Genomic DNA, 24,562 nt, shown 5'->3' on the forward strand with positions numbered 1-24,562 from the left:
CCGGTGTTGTCTGTGTGTGGAGTTTGCAATTGGGTTGCAATTCGTTTGCAATTGGGTTTGCTCCGGTACTCCGGTTTCCTACCACATTCCAAAGATGTGTGGGTTTGTAGGTTAATTGGCTGTAAAGATGCCCCTAGTATGCAGGGAGAGTGGATAAGAAAGTGAACTAGTGTGAACGGGTGATCGATGATCAGCATTGAGAGAATGTCCATGATAGATTGGAGACCAAACTCACCTACACAAAAACCGGGAGTTTTATTTTCAAGTTTTAGAGATACAGTTTGGAACAGGCCCTTCGGCCCACCGAGTCCATGAGACCATCGATCACCTGTACATTCGTTCTACGTTATCTCACTTTTGCATCCTATATATTTGGGGCAATTTACACAGAGCTGATTAACCGACAAACCCGCATGTCTTTGGGATGTGGGGGCATTCGGATCACCCAGGGGAAACCCACATGGTCCCAGGGAGAACGTGCAAACTCCACACAGACAGCACCGGTGGTCAGGATTAAACTCGGGTCTCTGGCACTGTAAGCAGCTACTCTGCCACTGCGTCGCTGTGACACCGGGGGTGGTTCAGGCAGAGGATGACGTGGATCTCATTTAAGGTCCATGTCCAAGTGAAGTACGGAGCTGTGAGACAGTTCGAGCGAGAGCCTACTACTGCCAGCACATGGTGTAGAGTATAGAGCTCGGAGCATGGATGGAGAGTGAGGCACGGAGCTGTGGGAGAGAGAGCGAGAGTCTACTGCTGACAGCGCATGGTGTAGCTTGTAGAGCTCGGAGCATGGATAGAGAGTGAGGCACGGAGCTGTGGGAGAGAGAGCGAGAGTCTACTGCTGACAGCGCATGGTGTAGAGTGTAGAGCTCGGAGCATGGATGGAGAGTGAGGCACGTCGGTATAAGTAGGGTCCAGGGACCTTAGACCATGGATGGCCCAGAAACTGAGAGACCTCAGATTGGAACTGGAAGCCACGTGGAACAACTGAGCAGTGAAGGCAAGTGCTGAGGAATCACACGTGGCTATAACTCACAGAGGGGGAGCAGTGAGAGAGAGTGTGTTTAAATTTTAAACAATAACATTTAGCTCAGTTTTGAGATACAGCACGGAAACACGCCCTTCGGCCCACCAATTCGGCGCTGACCAGTGATCCTCGTACACTAACACTATCGTATACGCTAGGGACAATTTACAATTCTACCGAAGCCAATTAGTCTACAAACACATACGTCTTTGGAGTGTGGGAGGAAATTGGAGCTCCCAGAGAAAACCCACACAGGGCACGGGGAGAACGTACAAACTCCGTACAGCCAGCATCCATAATCAGGATCGAACCCGGGTCTCTGGCTTTGTAAGGCAGCAACTCTACCGTTGTGCCATCGTGCCACCCACTTATTTATTAAATTTGGCGGTCAGGCCCTTAAACATCTTACAGGACGATGATTCACATTAGACACCAACAGCAAAGAACAACACCTCATAGCACCTTTTGGATTACAAATAAGCACTCAATCCCATCACAAAGCAGAGAACACCTTCAAAGTAGACATACATGGCAGCTGAGAATCTTGAGTAGTTGCATGAATGCACAGAAAGATATCCACGACTGTCCACATTTGATTATTCTTTGCCCTGCAGTGCTTTTTTTTGTAGACAAAATGGTTAAGCTATACGTTCCTTATTGTTGGTGTCGAGAAGCTGACACCGACTCCTGTTTAAGGACCTGATCCTGAAAGCTATTTCTTAGCACCCCTGGTCAACCGACCAAGATCTTCAGACTGATTGTGGTGGGGAGTGGGGGGGGGGGGGGGGGGGGGGGGAGAGAAAGCAGGAAGAGAGGAGTGGGCCAGATAAAGCCTGGCAAGTGATGGGTGGATACAGGTAAGAGGTGGATACAGGTAAGATATGGGTTTGATTGGCAGACAGGTGAGCAAAGGCCGGAGATGAAAATTCGAAAATTCACTAGTTTCCTTGTGTGACAAAAACACGTTATTTGGAGCAATGCATCTTTTGATTTATAATTCTGAAGATTTTGTTCCATCATCCACACGGACTAAGTGTTTTCCATCTGAAAATCAAGGGAAAGAAAATCAACATTGTCCCTGCTAATGCTGTCCAGACATGGGTTTGCACTGTAAACAATAATCATAACATTACAGTAAACCCTCTTTATAACAGACCATGGGGGGTGGGGGGGGAGGGGGAGAATGGTATCTGTTATTACCAATCGCCTGCTATAACTGAGTAAGGGATTACTCAGGAAACATGAGGCAGGAAACATGTTCCCAATGTTGGGGGAGTCCAGAACCAGGGGCCACAGTTTAAGAATAAGGGGTAGGCCATTTAGAACAGAGATGAGGAAAAACTTTTTTAGTCAGAGAGTTGTGAATCTGTGGAATTCTCTGCCTCAGAGGGCAGTGGAGGCCAATTCTCTGAATACATTCAAGAGAGAGCTAGATAGAGCTCTTAAGGATAGCGGAGTCTGGGGGTATGGGGAGAAAGCAGGAACGGGGTACTGATTGAGAATGATCAGCCATGATCACATTGAATGGCGGTGCTAGCTCGAAGGGCCGAATGGCCTACTCCTGCACCTATTGTCTATTGTCTATCATTGTATAAGTGCTGGAGTAACTCAGCGGGTCAGGCAGCATCTCTGGACAACATGGACAGGTGATGCTTCGGGTCAGGACCCTTCTTCAGACTCTTGGTCGGGAACTGGGTCTGGAATGCAGGTGGGTGCTGGCGGCCGGGAGAGAGGCGAGGGTGGGCAGGGTCAATGGTCGCGGCCAGCCGGAGTGCAGGTAAAGGTCGGGGTGGCGTGACTTTTCACTGTACCTTAGTACACATAATAATAAACCTAAACTAAACCTATTCTAAAACTGCAGCTGCACTGAATTTTGAACTATGCACATTATTTGTGATCCAACCAACCACATAATCGTCTTATCTGAGAATTCCAATCTATGGAGGTTGCATTACTTAATACGGCAATCCAGAAAATAGTCATCAATCATTCCACACTGCCAACAATTTCAAAGTTTCTCATGACTCACAATCAGAAACATTATGCCAAACTGAGTTAATCCATCCGTGCAGTATAAGTTTTACTTTACCATACTTGAGAGACACTGCGCTGAAACAGGTCCTTCGGCCCATCGGGACCGCACTGACCAGCCATCACCCCGTACGCTAGCACTATCCTACACACTGCACATGGCGGAGTATTCAGCTAGCCACACGGCGGGAGGATCCCGGCAAGCCTCAGCAAATCCCACCAGCAGGCCCAGCTGGCTTGCCGTGGATCGAGGACCAGCTCCACAGACCAGAACTCGCCTGCAAGGCCCGGATCACCCTCCCAGGGTGGAGTGGGTTGGACAGAGGGGCCGTAAGCAGACTGGCTGCAGGAGGTAGTGCCCTGCCTTGACGGGGGAGTGGGCCGCTGGAAGCCCTGCAACAGCCTGGGGCTCGGCTGGACCGGGCATCGCTCCAAGAGGCCGAGCATGGGGACCGGGCACCGTCTAGAGTAGTGGAGGACATCGTGGTTACACATGGCCAGGCCGACCCTGCAACGCCACCAGGACAACAGGCCTTCATGGTCAGGTCAAGAACCCTGCACTTACAATTGCCACTCCAAAATAGCACCAAAACATGGGGTCACAGAGAGAACGTACAAATTGCGAACAGACAGACCTGTAGTCAGGATGAAACCCGGGTCTCTGGCACTGTGAGGCAGCAACTCTACAAGTGATAATAATAATCCTAAACCTAAATCTTGTGGGTTGGTGAATCTATATCCTGGAATTGTTCACCAATAAACTTGTCAATGACTGATGGATCCCAGATTATGAATGAAAATATCTCTGCTGAGCTTATTTAAGTTAACTTTCACTTGATTAATAACCTGAGATAAAATTACCTGTGAATCCCACTCGAGTCTGTTGTTTCATCCACTTATGCCACATGGAGCAGATGTACTGATTCTGTTCATTGAATCCGTTCAGATTGTGGGTCACGTTGAAATGGCCATTGCTTTCTCTCTCCATGATTATTTCACTGTTCTTGTTTAAATCAGTCCCGGATTGGTCCTTCCACTCCACCGTAGGGGCAGGATACCACCCTGACGACCGGCAAGAGAGCATTTCCATTTCGAGGTCCCAGTTAAGTTTGATACCACCAGCAGCTGCCAAGAAAAGGAATATAAATTGCAACCATTAATGGCGGCATGGTGGCACAGCGGTAGAGTTGCTGCCTTACAGTGCCACAGACTCGGGTTTGATTCCAACTACAGCTGCTGCCTGTACGGAGTTTGTCCCTTTTCCCCGTGACCGCGTGGTTTTCTCCAGGTGCTCCAATGTCCTCTCACACTCCAAAGACTTGCAGGACAATATGGGAATTTTTACCGATGACAATATGGGAATTTTTACCGATGCCAATTAACCTACTGACCTAGGATAGACACAAAATGCTGGAGTAACTCAGACAGCAGAAGGAATGGGTGGCGTTTCGAGTCGAGACCTTTCTTCAGACCTCTATGTCTTTTGTGTGGGAAACTGGAGTCCCCGGAGAATACCCACGTGGTCACGGAAAGACCATACAAACTTCACACAGACCTTACCCGTAGTCAGGATCGAACTCTGGTCTCTGGTGCAATAAGACAGCAACTCTACCGCTGTGCCACCATGCCACCATTAATAGTTGTATAATTAGATACCCCAAAGACACCCTGTTCTCTGCAATATTGATGCCATGGACATTCTCAGATACATTTCCTGACAGAGGCATGAAGTTTATTTGAACTGGTGAAACTTCACAAATGAATTCTGATGAAGTCAGATGACACCAGAATTATCAGCATCTGGCTTCCTGTAAAATAAAGCTGTGTTAAGAATCAAAAAGAATCCCAAATTCTCAACAATGAAATAAATAAACCCAGGTACATTTGACCTTCATTGTAAACAGAACAAGATAGAAGACAAGGAGGTTTCCAGTAGTGGGCGAGTCTAGGACCTGAGGGCACAGCATCAGAATAAAACAATATTCCTTTAGAAAGGAGAGGAATTTCTTCCAACCCAAGGGCATGAATCTGTGGAATTCATTGCCACAGACGGCAGTGGAGGCCAAGTCATTGTTTTTTTTAAAATGGAGATTGACGGGTTCTTGATTAGTACGGGAGTCAGGGATATGGGGAGAAGGCAGAAGACCTGATGTGCCGAATGGCCTAATTCTGCTCCTATCACCGGGTGGCACCACGACGGCAGCCTCGACTACAGTCTGTCTTTTTCATCTTTTTTTGGTGTGTTTAGAAAGTTTGTGTTAATGTTCTCTGGTTTTATGTGGGGGATGGGGAGACAATCTCTTGCCTTGTTGGAGATGCGATTGTTTTCAGGATCGTATCTCCGGTCGCTCTGCGGCCTAACATCGTGGAGCTGGAGGCCTTACTCGGGACTGACTATGAGACCCACTGCGGGGTGTGGACTTACATCGGAGCCGATTCCTTGCCTGGGATCGATGCTCCAACCGCGGCCTGCGGACTTTAACTTCGAGGAGCTCGCAGTCTCGGGTTGAGACCCACGTCGGGATGCTCCAAAGCCGCACGAGGTTTGATAGCCCCGACCCGGGGTCTTATCGCCCAACGTGGGGAGCTGAGATCCCCCCCAATGCGGGAGCTTGATCGCCCTGACGAGGATGGCCCACCGCCGGCTAAGGGTGTCAAGATCGTCCTGTCAACGCAAGTTTAGAGGCCCCCGACCGCTGGAGGACAAAGAAGGGAGAGATTGAACTTTTTTTCGCCTTCCTTCACAGTGAGGAATGTGGAGGAGTCACTGTGGTGGATGTTCATGTTAAAATGTATTTTGTGTGTTTTGTTGCTTTTTATTGGTATGACTGTATCCCAAATTAAATTCCTCGAATGATTCAAAACATACTTGGCTAATAAAGTATGATTATGATTATCACTTATGAAGACATACCCCAAACAGATAGCTGGACAATTTCAACTCCATATCCATTGTTAGTGCTAATACTGACAATGTACTTTCCCTCATCCCAGATTTGAACATTCTTCAATGTAAGGAGTGCTTTTCCTTCTTTAAATGAGAGTGCGTCAACGTTAATTCTCCCCGAGTAGTTGGCATGTTGTTTGCTGACATCGCTTTTATCTTCCTTGTACTCGTACAAGCTTCCGGCAACTTGTTCCTTGTCCCACCTCACCCTTGGTGCACATGGATGGTTGCACTCGAACGTACACGTGAAGGTGACATCCATGCCGATCTCTGTATCTGTGGCTGGTTCACAAGTGGTGAATGCATCTGAACAAAAGACAGAAAGGGGTTTATTATTGTCACGTTCACTTGAGTTGAGTTGAGTTTATTGTCACATACACCGAGGCACAGTGAAAAGCTTTTTGTTGGGTGCTAACCAGTCAGCAGACAGACAATACATGATTACAATCGCAACGTCCAGTGTATAGATACATGATAAAGGGAACAATGTGCACAACATTTAGTACAAGACAAAGCCCAAAGATAATCTGATGGTCTCAAATGAGGTGGATGGTAGTTCAGGATTGCTCTCTAGTTATTGGTGGGATGGTTCAGTTGCCTAATAACAGCTGGGAAGAAACAGTCGCTGAATCTGGTGGTGTGCGTTTTTACACTTCTGTACCTATTGCCTGATGGTAGAAGAGGGAGTGGCCAGGGTGCAACTTGTCCTTGATTATGCTGCTGGTCCTGCCGTGGCAGCATCAGGTGTAAATAGAGTCAAAGGAATGGAGGTCTCGACCCGAAGCATCACCCATTCCTTCTCTCCAGAGATGCTGCCAGTCCCACCGAGTTATTCCAGCATTTTGTGTCTATCAAAGGAATGGAGGTTGGTTTGTGTGATGGTCTGGGCAGCCTGTGTCCACAACTCCCTGCAATTTATTGCGGTCTTGGATGGAGCTGATCTTAAACCAGGCTGTGATGCATCCCGATAAAATGCTTTCCATGGTGCATCTGTAGAAGTTGGTGATAGTTATTGGGGACATGCACAGAGATACAGTGAAAAGCTTTGTTTAACATGCAGTCCAATCAAATCAGATACTGTACATGTGTGCAAGATACAACTTCTGGATGCACTGGGACGCATCCTCAGTGATGTGACCCGGGGTCATCGGGTGTTTCGGGTCTCACAACATCAGACACCCTCGCCCATGCGACCCAGCCGGGGTTGATCAGGCCCCGACTTGCATCCCAGCAGCAAACGCCCATGGATCAGGCCTCGTAATCCAAAGCCATCTAGTGGCTTTCTCCGCTTGTGGATTGAATGGCACTCTTCTTTGCCAGCCCCGTAATGCCCAATTGGTTGAGGGCTTTGCAGAGTTACCATCCTGCAAAGCTTCTACAGCCCACCTCTATGGGTTAATAGCATGTCTTCCAGCCTTCCCCAAGGGACTTTGGGCAGCTGCTGAGATGTTCTAATGATCCCCTTCCAGTGCAAAGTGGGCAGGAAGGTGTCACGCTCTTTCCCCAGACGTGGAGGTTTGCTGGGCTTGGTAGGGCATCGTAGACAGCTTGGACAAGGAACCGGACGCGCTGGAAATCTGCCTGCATGATGTTTGACCAGGTAATCCTGCGCTGCGGTATGCTCTCCCACCTTGTCCACGCTCCCTGCTGCCTGAGCCCCACCGTCCTGCTCACACGCTCTTCCTCCACACCTGCTCGGACCTCTTCCTGGATGAGATGGTGTCTCTCCTTACCCTGGGCCTTGCCAACCCGGATCTTAGGGAAGTATCCCAAGCCTGCTCTGCCAGTTGCTATGACCCCCACCAATGCCTTTTGCCTTAGGCGTGACTCTGCCACCTCCACTGCTTTCTCTGCCCTCCATTTCCTCCCTGTTCTCACCTCGATGCCAGCCGATTACACCTTTTGGTCCCTAGAGTCCCTGTACTGTAGGGCTTCTCTTGTCCGTGCCACCATAAGCTCTTCAGTGAGGCCACTGTATGGGAGCTGCAAGATGTTACTGGTCCCGTACAGTGCTGCACTGTTGAGGCTGCGGGGAAGGCCAAGCCACTTGTGGAGAAAGCCACCGATTTTTCCTTCGAGGGACTCAACTGTGGTCAATGGAACAGCGTAAACCAGGAGAAGCCACAGGACACGGGGCAGGATGGAATGCTGATAGATCCAGGCCTTGAATCTGCCAGGCAGGCCTGACTTGTCGACTTTGGTGAGCCAGGCTTCAAGGTCTTCGATGGACTTTTGAATGGCAGCAATCTTTCAGAGTTGCGTCAAAAAGCTTCCCCAAGCTCTTGACAGGTTTCTCAGTAATGGAGGGAATGGCAGTTCCGGATAATAAGAAGTGGAATTTGTCAGTCACCTTCCCCTTCTTCAGCACCATGGACCTTGACTTGGTTGGCTTGAAACTCATCCTTGCCCAGGTGATCAGTTTCTCAAGACCCTGTAGGATCCACCTACTCCCCGGGACTGATGTTGTGGTGATAGGCCGTCCATAAAAGCTCTTATTGGGGGCTGTCATACACCAGACTTGGTTAGGGGGCCTCTGCATTCCACCTCAGCTGACTTGGCCACCATGTTCATGGCAAGAGCAAAAAGAATAACAGAAATGGCGCAGCCCGTTATTATTCCTTTCTCAAGCTCATGCCAGTCTGATGTTTCTGACCCAGAAGTCACCCTCAGCCTGAAATGATGGTAATAATCCAGGATCAGGACCTTGATCTTACTGGGAACTTGGTGGCGATGTAGTGCAAGCTCAACCAGTCTGTGCGGCATGGACCCATAGGCATTGGCCAGGTCCAACCACAGAACAACTAGGTCGCCTCTGTTTTCATGGGCTTCTCTGATGAGCTGCGTGACTACTGCAGTGTGCACCAAGCAGCCGGGAACTCCAGGAATCCCACCCTCCTGCACTGAGGGGTCGATGTAGCTGTCTTTGAGGAGAAACTCAGTTAATCTTCGGGAGACAATGCTGAAAAACACCTTCCTTTCCACGCTCAGCAGCGAGATTGACCGAAACTGATTGTTCTTTGAGTTTTCCTCTTTCGGGATCCAAACTCCCTCAGCGTACCTCCAATGATCAGCAACTCTCCCCCTTCGCCATACCACCTTCAAGATCTTCCATAGGTGTGGAAGGAGCTCTGCGCAGCGCTTGTACACTATGTATGGTACCACTATGTATGGTACACCACCAGAGGCTGACCGTGCCGCCTTGATAACCATCTCAACCTCCTTCAGACTCGGCTCCCTCAGGTTGAACTCTTGTTGGGGGGGCTGGGCTGATGAGAGCTTTGTTGGGGTCAAGCCCCTGTTCCCTCATCGGATCGCTCAGGGTGTCATGGAGGAAGCGATTGACTTCATCTGTTGAGCACATGAGGCGGCCACTGCGCTTGTCCCCAAGTAATCGCCTGGTGAAGCCAAAGAGATTGGCAATGAATGCAGCTCACTTCCTGGCTCTCTCTCTGCCTCTTCTCCTGTGCCACTCTGCTCTGTGGAGGGTCATAAGCCTTTTCCTTAGGATGTTTCGTAGGTCGGCCAAGGCTTGCTCGTCCTCTTCTGTAGATGTCTTGTACGGGTTTTTGAGGGTTCGAAGCTCCTGCCGCAGTTGATGTATTTTGGTGGCCCTGCGGTTCGTGGTGTAGGTGGTGGGCTTGGTGTTACCTTTCTCACCATGGTCAAATCTTTCAGAGGCATAACTGACAATGATGGCAGTCATTGTTTGGAGTCGGCGATCTGCATCTCCTTTGGCTGTGGCGTGAATGATGTTGGTCACGTCTTTGTCAAACTGCAGCCATTCGTTCCGGTTGCTGGCTGGGGGCCACTTAATCCGTTGCTGTGGTACTACTCTGCAGGGGTTGGGAGACTGGTGTGTGGAGGGACTGGGCTCTGTGGGGTGAGTCCTGGCCGGGTGAGTCCTGCGTCTCACCAGGTTCAGGGCCTGTGCGCTGCACCTCTTTCTCCATCTCCGAGCATTTCATTTTATTGCGTGGGTCAATAACCTTTGGTCCATCCTATTGGAGATCTCATCCTCCCCCCCTCTCGGGATCTCCTGGGGTTATGTTTCATAAGGCCTTTCCGTAGCTTATTGGGTTTCTTTCTCACGAAAGACACAGACTGGGGTTCTAACCCACCCTGTCCCGGGTGCCGTCTTTCCGTGCCATCAACTGTCTCTCCAGTAGTCACCAAACTATTCTATTCTAGGTGCCACTGGCTGAGCCAGACTTCAATGTGCAAGATACATCTTCTGGATGCACTGGGACACATCCTCAGTGATGTGATCAAGCCAAAATCAAGTACAATAGATAAAGCAAAGAAAAGGATACAGAGTGCAGAATATAGTTCTCAGCATTGTAGCTCAACAGTTCCATAGACAAAGGAGTTGAGGACTCTGAGGGTGGGGAATCTGTGGAATTTATTACCACAGACAGGAGTGGAGTCTTTTTTTGAAGCAGAGATTGATAGATCCTTGACTAGGAAGCGTGTCAGATATGCCATTTCTTGCGGCCTTGGTAGGTAATTATATGTTACTGCTGGTTTATTATTGTCACGTGTACTGAGATACAGTAAAAAAATATCACTTTATGTGCTATCCAGACAGATCATACCATACACAAGTACAACAGGTTGTGCTTTGAGCATGCGATAAGGCGCTATATAAAATAAATGAATTATTATTATTATTATTAAAGTTCCTTCCAACACAGCATGTATATGTATGCCGACTTACTCCAGCACCTTAGGTCTCTGATGATGCAGGCTGCCTTCATGAGACACCACCTATTGTAGATCCCTTGGATGGTAGGGAGGATGAAGCATTTGGACTACTGCTGGTGGTGACCGGGCAGTGTCCACCACTCTCTGTAATCTCCTTCGTTCCTGGGCGGTCGAGTTGCCGAAACAGGCGTTGATGCAACCAGTTAGTGTGTTCTCTACCGTACAGAGGTTCCAGAGTATTCATCGGCGTCCCAAATCTCCTCAATCTTTTCAGGAAATGGGCTGATGAGCTTCCTTTGTGAATGCATCAATGTGCTGGGCCTAGGACAGATCTTCATAGATATGCTCGACCAGGAACTTGTTGACTTACCAGCGTTGGCCCATCTGTGATAAACGTTGTGTGGATCATCGGCTCACCCCATCTCAAGTCAACCATCTGCGCACTGGTCTTGCTGATGCTGTGACCAAGATTGTTGGTCCATTCTGGCAACAACTGATTGAATGGTCCAATGAATAAGACCCCCAGTTCTTCTTCCCGGCTTTGTCCAGCCTCTGCAGCGTCACCAATTCCCTCCACCCTCCTCTAGGGTTATCATCGGCGGAGCCGGCCGTCTTCGGAGGCTGCGGGAGCGGCTGCGACGCGACGCGCCTTGGGCTTGGCCCGCTGTGGACCGTCCGGTGCGGCCTGCAACCACAACAACCTGACTGCTGGCGAGGACAGCAGGAGAAGGGAAAGACATTGTGGCCTTCCATCACAGTGAGGAGAGAGAGGACTGGAGGAGACTCACTGTGATGGATGTTTCTTTGATGGATGTTTCTTTTTTTGTGTGTTTTTGGGGTTGGGTAATTTTAATGCCTATTTAATGCTTTTATTGTTGGACTGTGTTTTGGGGGTTTTGGGGTTGTGTAATTTGAATGCATATTTAATGCTTTTATTGTTGGACTGTGGGTGACCGAATTTCGTCCAATATTGGATGACAAATAAAGCTATCTATCTATCTATCTATCTATCTAGGGTTCCCGGTCTTCAGGGTGAGCAGGAGATGAGCCTTGAATGAGGCTCCCCCTGCAGGCGGGTTCCTATTCCACAGCGGGTGAGCCAGGCCAGTGGCCCTCCGGGAGTTCTTCCCCAGGGCCTTACCATTTACTCTGCAAGTCCTGCCATGTTTTGTCAATTTCTTCCCGAGCTTCTCACAATATCCAAGGACGCACTTGATCAGATCACTGGGATTTATCTACCTACTGCTGTCTAAGCGTATCAAGCGAAGTTCAGCATGTCCCCAACGACTCTCACAAACTTCTACATTGAAGCAGCAGGCAGTGAAGAAAGCGAATGGTATGTTGGCATTCATAGCAAGAGGATTTGAGTTTAGGAGCAGGGAGGTTCTGCTGCAGTTGTACAGGGCCTTGGTGAGACCGCACCTGGAGTATTGTGTGCAGTTTTGGTCTCCTAACCTGAGGAAAGACGTTCTTGCCTTAGAGGGAGTACAGAGAAGGTTCACCAGATTAATCCCTGGGATGGCGGGACTTGCATATGAGGAAAGACTGGATAGACTGGGCTTGTACTCGCTGGAATTTAGAAGACTGAGGGGGGATCTTATAGAAACATATACAATTCTTAAGGGGTTGGAGAGGCTAGATGCGGGAAGATTGTTCCCGATGTTGGGGGAGTCCAGATCCAGGGGGATAAGGATAAGGGGGAAGTCTTTTAGGACCAAGATGAGAAAACATTTCTTCACACAGAGAGTGGTGAGTCTGTGGAATTCTCTGCCACAGAAGGTAGTTGAGGCCAGTTAATTGGCTATATTTAAGAGGGAGTTAGATGTGGCCCTTTTTGCTAAAGGGATCATGGGGTATGGAGAGAAGGCAGGTACAGGCTACTGAGCTGGATGATCAGCCATGATCATATTGAATGGCGGTGCAGGCTCGAAGGGCCGAATGGCCTACTCCTGCACCTATTTTCTATGTTTCTATGTTTCTAAAGCGTTTTACCTGGATGCATCACAGCTTGGTTTGAGACCAGCTCCATCCAAGACTGCAAGAATTTGCAGAGTTTTGTGGACACAGCGAATACCTCAGGCTGCCATCTCCCCTCTCCCATCGGGCAAAAGGTATAGAAGTGTGAAAACGCACACCTCCATATTCAGGGACAGTTCCATCCCAGCTGTTACCAGGCAACTGAACCATCCAACCAACAACTGGAGAGCAGTCCTGAGCTACTATCAAGTAATTCAAAAGAGTTAGATAGAGCTCCTAGGGCTAACGGAATCAAGGGGTATGGGGAGAAGGCAGCAACGAGGTACTGCTTGTTGATGTGGTAGATGGGTCTCGACCCGAAACGCCACCCATTCCCTCTCTCCTAGATGCTGCCTGACCTGCTGAGTTACTCCAGCATTTTGTGATACCTACTGATTGTGGATTTTTATTTCACAAAATGCTGGAGTAACTCAGCAGGTCAGGCAGCATCTCAGGAGAGAAGGAATGGGTGACGTTTCGGGTTGAGACCCTTCTTCAGTCTTGATCCGAAACATTACCCATTCCTTCTCTCCTGAGATGCTGCCTGACCTGTTGAGTTACTCCAGCATTTTGTGAAATAAATACCTTCGATTTGTACCAGCATCTGCAGTTATTTTCTTACACTACTGATTGTGGATGATCAGCCATGATCACATTGAATGGTGGTGCTGACTCGAAGGGCCGAATGGCCTACTGTACCTATTGTCTATGTATCTACCTCATTAGAGGCCCGCGGACTATCTGTTATCGGACTGCTGGACTTTCTCTTGCACTAAACGTTATTCACATTATTCCCTTTATCATGTATCCACTCACTGTAAATGGCTCGATTGTAATCATGTAATGTCTTTCCGCTGACTGGTTAGCACGTAACAAAAGCTTTTCACTTTACATAACAATAAACTGAACTAAAGTTAAGTAACATGGACTTTCTTCAAGATATCAGTAGTAACATCCACAAGAACCCCCAGCATTCAGGACTTTCCCCAAGGGAAATACAGAGGAAATATCCGAGCAACTATCCAGCCAGGAGCTAGACTGACGTCACTTTACCTGCCGCACCACAGAGGTACCATACAATCAGGTTTTCAATCTTTAGTCTGAGAGATAGAACACAGAAACAGACCGTTTGGCCCACCGAGTCCACACCGACCAGTGATCCCCGCACAGTAGCACTATCCTACACACACAAGGGACAATTTACAATATTACCAACGAAACAGGGAGAATGTACAAACTCCGGGAAGACAGCAGCCATAGTCAGGATCGAACCTGGGTCTGTGGCGTAAGGCAGCAACTTACCCCTGCGTCACTCTCTCTCTGCTGCATTCTGACTCATTGTTACCCATTATTCATCCAATAGTGGTGGTGTCACAGGTACATGGGTAGGATAGAGGGATGTAGGCAGATGGTACTAATGTAATGCAGGCAGATGGTACCAGTGTAGATGGAACATGTTGGTCAGCGAGGGCAAGTTGGGCCAAAGGGCCTGTTTCTACACTGTAAGGCTCTAATAAATGTGAACGGAAACATAGTAATGCGAGGAGGTTACTCATAATAACTCTAGCCTCATCAAGGGTGAAGGTTACCACGCTAGTGCCAACACCAAGACTGAAGCACTTGCAACCACCCACACCCAGAAAGGAACTTACCAGCACAAACGAACAAGATGGAAAACACCAGATGTTTGAAGTACATTATTCTGAAATGAAAGTAACAACTGGTTAGAATGGAGGAGAGCGAGCATTTAAAGTCAACCCAAATGATCACAAATGCATAATAAAAGTTCATTCCCCAAAGAGAGTGCTCCTGGCCTCCCATCTACCTCATTGGAGACCCTTGGACTATCTTTAATCGGACTTTAACTTGCACTAAACATTAATCCCATTATCCTGTATCTATACTCTGTGGCTGGCTTGAATGTAATCATGTAGTCTTTCCACCTACAGTGTAGCATGCAACAGAAAAGCTTTTCCCAACACAATAGACAATAGGTGCAGGAGGAGGCCATTCGGCCCTTCGAGCCAGCACCGCCATTCAATGTGCTCATGGCTGATCATTCTCAATCAGTTCCCCGTTCCTGCCTTCTCCCCATACCCCCTGACTCCGCTATCCTTAAGAGCTCTATCTAGCTCTCTCTTGAATGCATTCAGAGAATTGGCCTCCACTGCCTTCTGAGGCCGAGAATTCCACAGATTCACAACTCTGACTGAAAACGTTTTTCCTCATCTCAGTTCTAAATGGCCTACCCCTTATTCTTAAATTGTGGCCCCTTGTTCTGGACTCCCCCAACATTGGGAACATGTTTCCTGCCTCTAACGTGTCCAACCCCTTAATAATCTTATACATTTCAATAAGATCTCCTCTCATCCTTCTAGATTACAGTGTATACAAGCCTAGTCGCTCCAGTCTTTCAACATATGACAGTCCCGCCATTCCGGGAATTAACCTAGTAAAGTTACGCTGCACGCCCTCAATAGCAAGAATATCCTTCCTCAAATTTGGAGACCAAAACTGCACACAGTATTCCAGGTGCGGTCTCACTAGGGCCCTGTATAACTGCAGAAGGACCTCTTTGCTCCTATCTCTTGTTATGAAGGCCAACTTTCCATTGGCTTTCTTCACTGCCTGCTGTACCTGCATGCTTTCTTTCAGTGACTGATGCACTCGGAGACCCAGATCTCATTGTACGTCCTCTGTTCCTAACTTGACACCATTCAGATAATACTCTGCCTTCTTATTCTTACCACCAAAGTGGATAACCTCACACTTATCCACATTAAACTGCATCTGCCATGCATACGCCCACACGCACAACCTGTCCAAGTCACCCTGCAACCTCATCGCATCTTCCTCACAGTTCACACTACCACCCAGCTTTGTGTCATCTGCAAATTTGCAAATGTTACTTTTAATCCCGTCATCGAAATCATTAATGTACATTGTAAATAGCTGGGGTCCCAGCACCAAGCCTTGCGGTACCCCACTAGTTACTGCCTGCCATTCTGAAAGGGACCCATTTATCCCCACTCTTTGCTTTCTGTCTGCCAACCAATTTTCTATCCATGTCAGTACCCTACCTCCAATATCATGTGCTCTAATTTTGCCCACTAATCACCTATGTGGAACCTTGTCAAAGGCTTTCTGAAAGTCAAGGTACACCACATCCACCGGCTCTCCCCTGTCAATTTTCCTAGTTACATCCTCAAAGAATTCCAGAAGATTGGTCAAGCATGATTTCCCTTTCGTAAATCCATGCTGACTCGGAACAATCCTGTTACTACTATCCAAATGCTCCGCAATTCCATCTTTTATAATTGACTCCAGCATCCCCACCACTGATGTCAGACTAACTGGTCTATAATTACCCGTTTTCTCTCTCCCTCCTTTCTTAAAAAGTGAGACAACATTAGCTACCCTCCAATCCACAGGAACTGATCCTGAATCTATAGAACATTGGAAAATGATCACCAATGCGTCCACAATTTCTAGTGCCACCTCCTTAAGTACTCTGGGATGCAGACCATCAGGCCCTGACTATTTTTTTCCTCTTTACATACCTAAAAAAGCTTTTACTATCCTCCTTTATATTACAAGTACAGCAAAGCAACGAAGAGTGGGAAGCCAGAGGATTGGGACTCTTTTAAAAAGAAACAGAAGATGACTAAGAAGGCAATACGGGGAGAAAAGATGAGGTACGAGGGTAACCTAGCCAATAATATAAAGGAGGATAGTAAAAGCTTTTTTAGGTATGTAAAGAGGAAAAAAATAGTCAAGGCAAATGTGTGCCCCTTGAAGACAGAAGCGGGGGAATTTATTATGGGAAACAAGGAAATGGCAGACGAGTTGAACCGGTACTTTGGATCTGTCTTCACTAAGGAAGATACAAGCAATCTCCCAGATGTTCTAGTGGGCAGAGATCCTAGGGTGACAGAGGAACTGAAGGAAATCCACATTAGGCAGGAAATGGTGTTGGGTAGACTGATGGGACTGAAGGCTGATAAATCCCCAGGGCCTGATGGTCTGCATCCCAGAGTACTTAAGGAGGTGGCGCTAGAAATTGTGGACGCATTGGTGATCTTTTTCCAATGTTCTATAGATTCAGGATCAGTTCCTGTGGATTGGAGGGTAGCTAATGTTGTCCCACTTTTTTAGAAAGGAGGGAGAGAGAAAACAGGAAATGATAGACCAGTTAGTCTGACATCAGTGGTGGGGAAGATGCTGGAGTCAATTATAAAAGACGAAATTGCGGAGCATTTGGATAGTAGTAACAGGATTGTTCCGAGTCAGCATGGATTTACGAAGGGGAAATCTTGCTTGACTAATCTTCTGGAATTCTTTGAGGATGTAACCAGGAAAATTGACAGGGGAGAGCCGGTGGATGTGGTGTACCTTGACTTTCAGAAAGCCTTTGACAAGGTTCCACATAGGAGATTAGTGGGCAAAATAAGAGCACATGGTATTGGAGGTAGGGTACTGACATGGATAGAAAATTGGTTGACAGACAGAAAGCAAACAGTGGGGATAAATGGGTCCCTTTCAGAATGGCAGGCAGTAACTAGTGGAGTACCGCAAGGCTCAGTGTTGGGACCGCAGCTATTTACAATATACATTAATGACTTGGATGAAGGGATTAAAAGTACCATTAGCAAATTTGCAGATGATACAAAGCTGGGAGGTAGTGTGAACTGTGAGGAAGATGCTATGAGGTTGCAGGGTGACTTGGACAGGTTGTGTGAGTGGACGGATGCATGGCAGATGCAGTTTAATGTGGATAAGTGTGAGGTTATCCACTTTGGTGGTAAGAATGGGAAGGCAGGGTATTATCTGAATGGTGTCAAGTTAGGAACAGGGGACGTACAACGAGATCTGGGTGTCCTAGTGCATCAGTCACTGAAAGGAAGCATGCAGGTACAGCAGGCAGTGAAGAAAGCCAATGGAATGTTGGCCTTCATAACAAGAGGAGTTGAGTATAGGAGCAAAGAGGTCCTTCTGCAGTTGTACAGGGCCCTAGTGAGACCGCACCTGGAATACTGTGTGCAGTTTTGGTCTCCAAATTTGAGGAAGGATATTCTTGCTATTGAGGGCGTGCAGCGTAGGTTTACTAGGTTAATTCCCGGAATGGCGGGACTTTCATATGTTGAAAGACTGGAGCGACTAGGCTTGTCTACACTGGAATTTAGAAGGATGAGAGGAGATCTTATCGAAACGTATAAGATTATTAAGGGGTTGGACACGTTAGAGGCAGGAAACATGTTCCCAATGTTGGGGTGTCCAGAACAAGGGGCCACAGTTTAAGAATAAGGGGTAGGCCATTTAGAACTGAGATGAGGAAAAACGTTTTCAGTCAGAGTTGTGAATCTGTGGAATTCTCTGCCTCAGAAGGCAGTGGAGGCCAATTCTCTGAATGCATTCAAGAGAGAGCTAGATAGAGCTCTTAAGGATAGCGGAGTCAGGGGGTATGGGGAGAAGGCAGGAACGGGGAACTGATTGAGAATGATCAGCCATGATCACATTGAATGGCGGTGCTGGCTCGAAGGGCCGAGTGGCCTCCTCCTGCACCTATTGTCTATTGGCTAGTTTACCCTCATACCTCATCTTTTTTCCCCATATTGCCTTCTTAGTCATCTTCTGTTGCTCTTTAAAAGAGTCCCAATCCTCTGGCTTCCCACTCTTTTTTGCTTTGTTGTACTTCTTCTCTTTTATTTTTATGTTGTCCTTGACTTCCCTTGTCAGCCACGGGTGCCTCTTACTCCCCTTGGAATCTTTCCCCCTCTTTGGGATAAATTGATCCTGCAACTTCTGCATTATTCCCAGGAATACCTGCCATTGCTGTTCCACCGTCTTCCCTGCTAGGGCCTCCTTCCAGTCAATTCTGGCCAGCTCCTGCCTCATGCCTCTGTAATCCCCTTTGCTATACTGTAATACTGACACTTCCGATTTTCCCTTCTCCCTCTCAATTTGTAGAGTAAAACTTATCATATTTTGATCACTGCATCCTAATGGCTCTTTTACCTCGAGTCCCCTTATCAGATCAGGTTCATTACACAACACTAAATCCAGAATTGCCTTCTCCCTAGTAGGCTCCAGTACAAGCTGTTCTAAGAATCCATCTCGGAGACACTCCACAAACTCTCTTTCCTGGGGTCCATTACCAACCTGATTTTCCCAGTCTACCTGCATGTTGAAATCTCCCATAACCACCGTAGCATTACATTTGCGACATGCCAATTTTAGCTCCTGATTCAACTTGCACCCTATGTCGAGGCTACTGTTTGGGGGCCTGTCGATAACTCCCATTAGGCTCTTTTTACCTTTACAATTCCTCATTTCTATCCATACTGATTCTACATCTCCTGATTCTATGTCACCCCTTGCAAGGGAGTGAATATCATTCCACACCAACAGAGCGACCCCACCCCCTCTGCCCACCTGTCTGTCTTTTCTATATGTTGTGTACCCCTGAATATTCAGTTCCCAACCCTGGTCTTCTTGTAGCCATGTCTCAGTGATTCCCACAATATCATACTTGCCAATGTCTAACTGAGCCTCAAGCTCATCCACTTTATTTCTTATACTTCACGCATATAAATACAACACTTTAATTTCGGTAATCACCTCCCCTCTCACACCGGTCACAATTGGCCCTGACCGTACTCTCTTATCCCTTCTAGAACTTCCCTCCCCATTCATTCGAGAATCCTTTGCAATGTCTCCTGTATTCGCTTCCCCTTTAACTCCATCTCCATATTCCCAGTTTGTCAACCCCTCCCCCCCACTACTTAGTTTAAAGCCACACTTGTAGCACTAGCAAACCTGCCTGCCAGAATGTTGGTCCCCCTGGTTAAGGTGTAACCCGTCCCTTTTGTACAGGTCACCCCTACCCCAGAAGAGATCCCATTGGTCTAGAAATCTAAATCCCTGCTCCCCGCACCAGCCCCTCAGCCATACATTCACATCCCCGATCTCTCTATTCCTGCCCTCACTAGCACGAGGTACAGGTAGCAGTCCAGAGACAACCACCTTCGATGTCCTACTTCTCAGTCTTCCTAATTCTCTAAACTCACCTCGCAGTATCTCCTTCCTCTTCCTCCCGACGTCGTTCGTGCCCACATGCACAACTACTTCCGGTTGATTGCCTTCCCTCTCTAGGATGTTCTGAAGCCGCTCCGTGATGTCTTGAACCCTGGCACCAGGGAGGCAACAGACCATCCTCGAGTCCTGCCTGCCGCCACAGAATCTACTGTCCGTACCTCGGACAATGGAGTCACCCACTACTATGGCTCTTCCCGACTCGAGTTTCCTTGCCTGGGTTAGATCTCCCAACACATCCGCCGCTCGGACTGGAAGCGTCTTCTGCCCCGACAGTTCCCAAGAGGGTGTACCTGTTTGCAATAGGCACAGCCACCGGGGTCTCCTGTAGTCCACGTTGGCTCCCCCCTGAAACTGTCTCCCACCTTCGTGACGATAATCTAAACAAATTGGTTCTGTTCATTTCATTATTTTTACTCTGTGCATTTTTACATGCAGACAGATAAAAGTCAATGAAGGATCCTGACCTGAAACGTCATCTATCCATGTTTTTCAGTGATGTTGCCTGACCCACTGAGTTACTCCAGCACTGTGAGTCTATCTTTGGTATAAATCAGCATCTGCAGTTCCTTGTTATCAGATGAGAGTTGGTCTTGGCATCATGTTCCTGTGCTATCTTTTATTAGGATATATGCCTTCATCAGTCAGAATATTGAGTATAGAAGTTTGGAGGTCATGTTGCAGCTGTACAAGATGTTGGCGAGGCTGCATTTATTGTGTTCAGATCTGGGCATCATGTTTTAGAAAAAAATGTCAATCTGGAAAGGGTACACAGAAGATTTACAAGGATGTTGCCAGGACGAGAGGGTCTGAGCGATAGGGAGGTTGAGTGGGCTGGGACTCTATCCCTTGGAGCGCAGGAAGGAGTCTCAGGGGTGATCTTATAGTGGTGTATAAAATCATGAGAGGAATAGATCAGGTAGCTGCACAGAGTCTCTTGCCCAGAGTAGGTGAATTGAGGAACAAAGGACATAGGTTAAAGGTAAAGGGGAAAAGATTTAATAGCAATCTGTGGGGTAACCTTTTCACACATAGGGTGGTGGGTATATGGAACAAGCTGCCAGAAGAGGTAGTTGAGGCGGGGACTATCCCAACATTTAAGAAACAGTTAGACAGGTACTTGGATAGGACAGGTTTGGAGGGATATGGACCAAACGTGGGCAGGTGGGACTAGTGTAGCTGGTACATGTGATAAAGTTGGCTAACTAGCCTTGCCTTGCAGAGGTTGATGGGATGCTCGACTAAAGAAAAGGTGGCTAAAAAAATGTGTGTACTGCAGAAGTCAAGCCCAGACAGCTAATTTGGTTGCTCCAAATCGCTGCTCCAGATGTCAACTTATTTACATCGGCGAAACCAAACGCAGGCTCAGCGATCGCTTCGCTCAACACCTGCGCTCGGTCCGCATTGGCCAAACTGATCTCCCGGTGGCCGAGCACTTCAACTCCCCCTCCCATTCCCAGTCTGACCTTTCTGTCATGGGCCTCCTCCAGTGCCATAGTGAGGCCCACCGGAAATTGGAGGAACAGCACCTCATATTTCGCCTGGGCAGCTTGCAGCCCAGTGGTATGAACATTGACTTCTCAAACTTTAGATAGTCCCTCTGTCCCTCTCTTCCCCTCCCCTTCCCAGATCTCCCTCTATCTTCCTGTCTCCACCTATATCCTTCCTTTGTCCCGCCCCCGACATCAGTCTGAAGAAGGGTCTCGACCCGAAACGTCACCCATTCCTTCTCTCCTGAGATGCTGCCTGACCTGCTGAGTTACTCCAGCATTTTGTGAATACCTTCGATTTGTACCAGCATCTGCAGTTATTATCTTATACATTTGGTTGCAGAGATACTTAACTATTGTGTATATGGTCAGTGGCATGGAAGATGTTAATGGCTGAAACTGCCTTCATGTCTGGTTACCCCAATATGATAATTGCCTCTATTGTGTACCTCTATTATGTACCTTGAGCACTGCAGAAAGTTTAGCTCAGATAGCTAACTTGGAGCAGGTTTATTCCATATATGGTAAAGCCATTTGTTTGTGGATTTTGCATGTCACCTCCATAATAAAAAGAAGCTGTATGCTGCTATTGCTGAAGTGGGTGCTCAGATCTGGCAAATATTGCTACGTACTTGTAGCCGGCTCTGCCACTTCCCGCCTGGGCGTTAGTGGGTAAGCTTTATGTGTTTTAAATTGATTAGGTGGTTGTCTATTTGTTACAAGGTCAAGAACGTTAACACATGTTGGCCGGTATGGGCAAGTTGGGCTGAAGGGCCTGTTTCCACACTGTATCACTCTATGACTTTATTACTATTATTAACAGGAGCAATATCTAATTCTGAAGACGATAAGTAAATAAAATGCAAATTAAATGTTTCTCAGGACTAAGGGAGTCACAGCTGTTGGTTAACACAACAGGCCATAAATATCAAAGATAGACACAAAGTGCGAGAGTAACTCAGCTTCTCTGGAGAAAAGGAGTAGGTGGCGTTTCAGGTCAGAACCTTTCTTCAGACTGAAAATAGAGGGGGCGAGGTGGGCACAGAAAATAAATTGAAGGCAAGAAAAGGATACCGTTTATTTTCCATAATTGCCCCCCTTGTTCTCCCCCCACACAAGCTGCCACACCTGCTGAGTGTTTCCAACATTTTCTGCTAATATTTTAGGTTTCCAGCATCCACGGTGTTTATTTAGGTCTTCTAATATCCCTCAACGCCTTGCCTATACTTCATTAGGATGCTACAATGATCAAATAAACTTAGTGGACAGACCTGCAATATTAACGTAACAGATATAAAAATACATATTTACAACTAGAATTACAATGACAAAATATTGACAAGGAATACGTACATTGATGGTAGGTCTCGTTGCTTGAGAAAGCTGAGCCTTCGTTTATCCTACTGCCCCTTTTCACTGGCTCCACTGAAATGAGGAAGTTACTCTGGAATGAAGTGGCCAACATTGATACAAATCAGGAACAGGTTCGGGCCAACCAGATGCCCGCTTCCCGTATGCGTCACTAGTTGCCGGGCAGAGGCGGCCGCGGCACGTTGTACAACGTTGTTCTGCTGCAGACTACGCCTGCGCGATGCTCTTTGGAGTATTCGTTCATTAACTTTTAAGTTGGTTGTTCAGAATAATCAAAACAGTATAACTGAGGGGTACGTACCGATAAATGATGCTTTATTTTTAATGCACTGATGTCTACAAGTCAGTTCCAAGTTATCTGCATGAAACATTTCCGTTTTTGGTTCAGTCAATGTGGAGATGAAACTTAAAACACAATGACTTGAATATTCAATAGGCATATTGGAGGCGTTTGGTGAAGCCTGAATATTCAAATATGTGAGGTTGGAAAGTTAGTGGGATTTATCAAAAAGTTTATGTCATGAATCACATGCATTAATTGATAATCAGCCCAGAAAGGTGGTAACTGGCTTTTCTGCTGTGTTTTATATTTTAACCCTGTCTTCATTAATTTAGTTATATAATCTTGCACTTAAATTTAATATTTACTCATTACAGTTCTACCACTGATTTTCTGGCACTCTTGTTCCAGAGCTTTGCTAGTTTATCCAGCAGGCCAAGAAAGACGGCTATGGGGATAGATTTGTTGGCTCCAGCTGGGCTGGAGTTCCAGAGCCCCGGCCGCAAGTAGCAAATTCAACCCACTGATCGGCTGTGGAAGTCCCGATGAGGTCAAGATTGGCTGTCTTGCCCAGCCTAGGTGCCACATTTTCGGGAAGACTTCCACGGTGCGGGGGATTTCTCGTGTAATCTCTAGCGCCCTCTAGTGGCCGAATTGACAAATTGGCCATGGAAGTCCCGATGAGGTCGAGATTGGCTGCCTTGCACAGCCTTGGTGCCACATTTCCGTGGAGACTTCCAGAGCGCGGGGGATTTCTCGCAGAACCTCTAGCGACCTCCAGTGGAACCTAGTGTTTATTACAAGTCGATACATCATTTATTTTTCTTTCTTTTTTTCGATCCGATTTTCTCCGTTTATTTGGCAAAGTGAAAAACGTGGAAACCATGCAAAAAGCGCGGAAAATGGATTTAAAAAACGTGGAAATCCGCAGAAACGCGTAAAATTCACATGCCTGAAATATTGGAAAATAAGTTTGGTTTGAGCTGCAATTGGTCATTCTCACCGATTTAGTTTAGTTTTTTTTTAAATGGCAAAAAATCAATTGAGGTTTATAGATAAAGTTCCTAATTAGCACAACACTGGATAGTGATTGGCATTCATACTCTAAATACAAAAACAAATCTTCAGGTGAGCCAAGATGGAGTATTGGTGGAGGAACATTCTTAATGGGTTGGATACATTTACTTTACAGTTGTAGGGAAACAACAAAATATAAAAAACGCCTTTCCATTCATGAGAGGTAGAAACACACTTACTGCATTTAAAGAAAGATTTTACCTACGATTTATTAAAAAAATTTGGCCAGGAGATGCAAGACTGGAGCTGCAAGGAGATGCAAGGCTTGAGCTGGAGGAACTCCGGAGGAACTGGTCGTATTTTGAGTCAACACTAATCTGGAGAAGGTAAATGGTATAACTAAACCAAGGCAGAGTGCATTGAAGATGGGACATGTAGATATTCTGCTTATACCACAGAAAAGAAGGTAGGGTCTATAGGTAGAGCTACGTAAATGGAAACAAAGCGAAAGGGAGAAATGTGTGCACATCCAAGTGTGCAGGTGTTACCCGAAACGTTCATGCTATTAGGATACAAGGTACCCAAGC

At 47.1% G+C, this 24,562-nt stretch overlaps 1 protein-coding gene across 1 annotated transcript; it reads right to left on the minus strand.

Moving 5' to 3' along the window:
• Window positions 1-236: 236 nt before the first annotated feature.
• On the minus strand, window positions 237-22,746 carry LOC144598747 (V-set domain-containing T-cell activation inhibitor 1-like). The gene is made up of 5 exons (XM_078409118.1): window positions 22,661-22,746; window positions 14,378-14,427; window positions 5,976-6,314; window positions 3,923-4,186; window positions 237-2,074 (listed from the first exon to the last, which is right to left on the minus strand). Exons 2-5 carry the CDS (start codon window positions 14,421-14,423, stop codon window positions 2,022-2,024), a joined length of 702 nt encoding a protein of 233 aa, XP_078265244.1. The 5' UTR covers window positions 14,424-14,427; window positions 22,661-22,746; the 3' UTR covers window positions 237-2,021.
• Between the last annotated feature and the right edge of the window lie 1,816 nt (window positions 22,747-24,562).

This window comes from Rhinoraja longicauda, chromosome 12 (genome assembly GCF_053455715.1).
Source record: "Rhinoraja longicauda isolate Sanriku21f chromosome 12, sRhiLon1.1, whole genome shotgun sequence".
NCBI classification, from domain to species: Eukaryota; Metazoa; Chordata; class Chondrichthyes; order Rajiformes; family Arhynchobatidae; genus Rhinoraja; species Rhinoraja longicauda.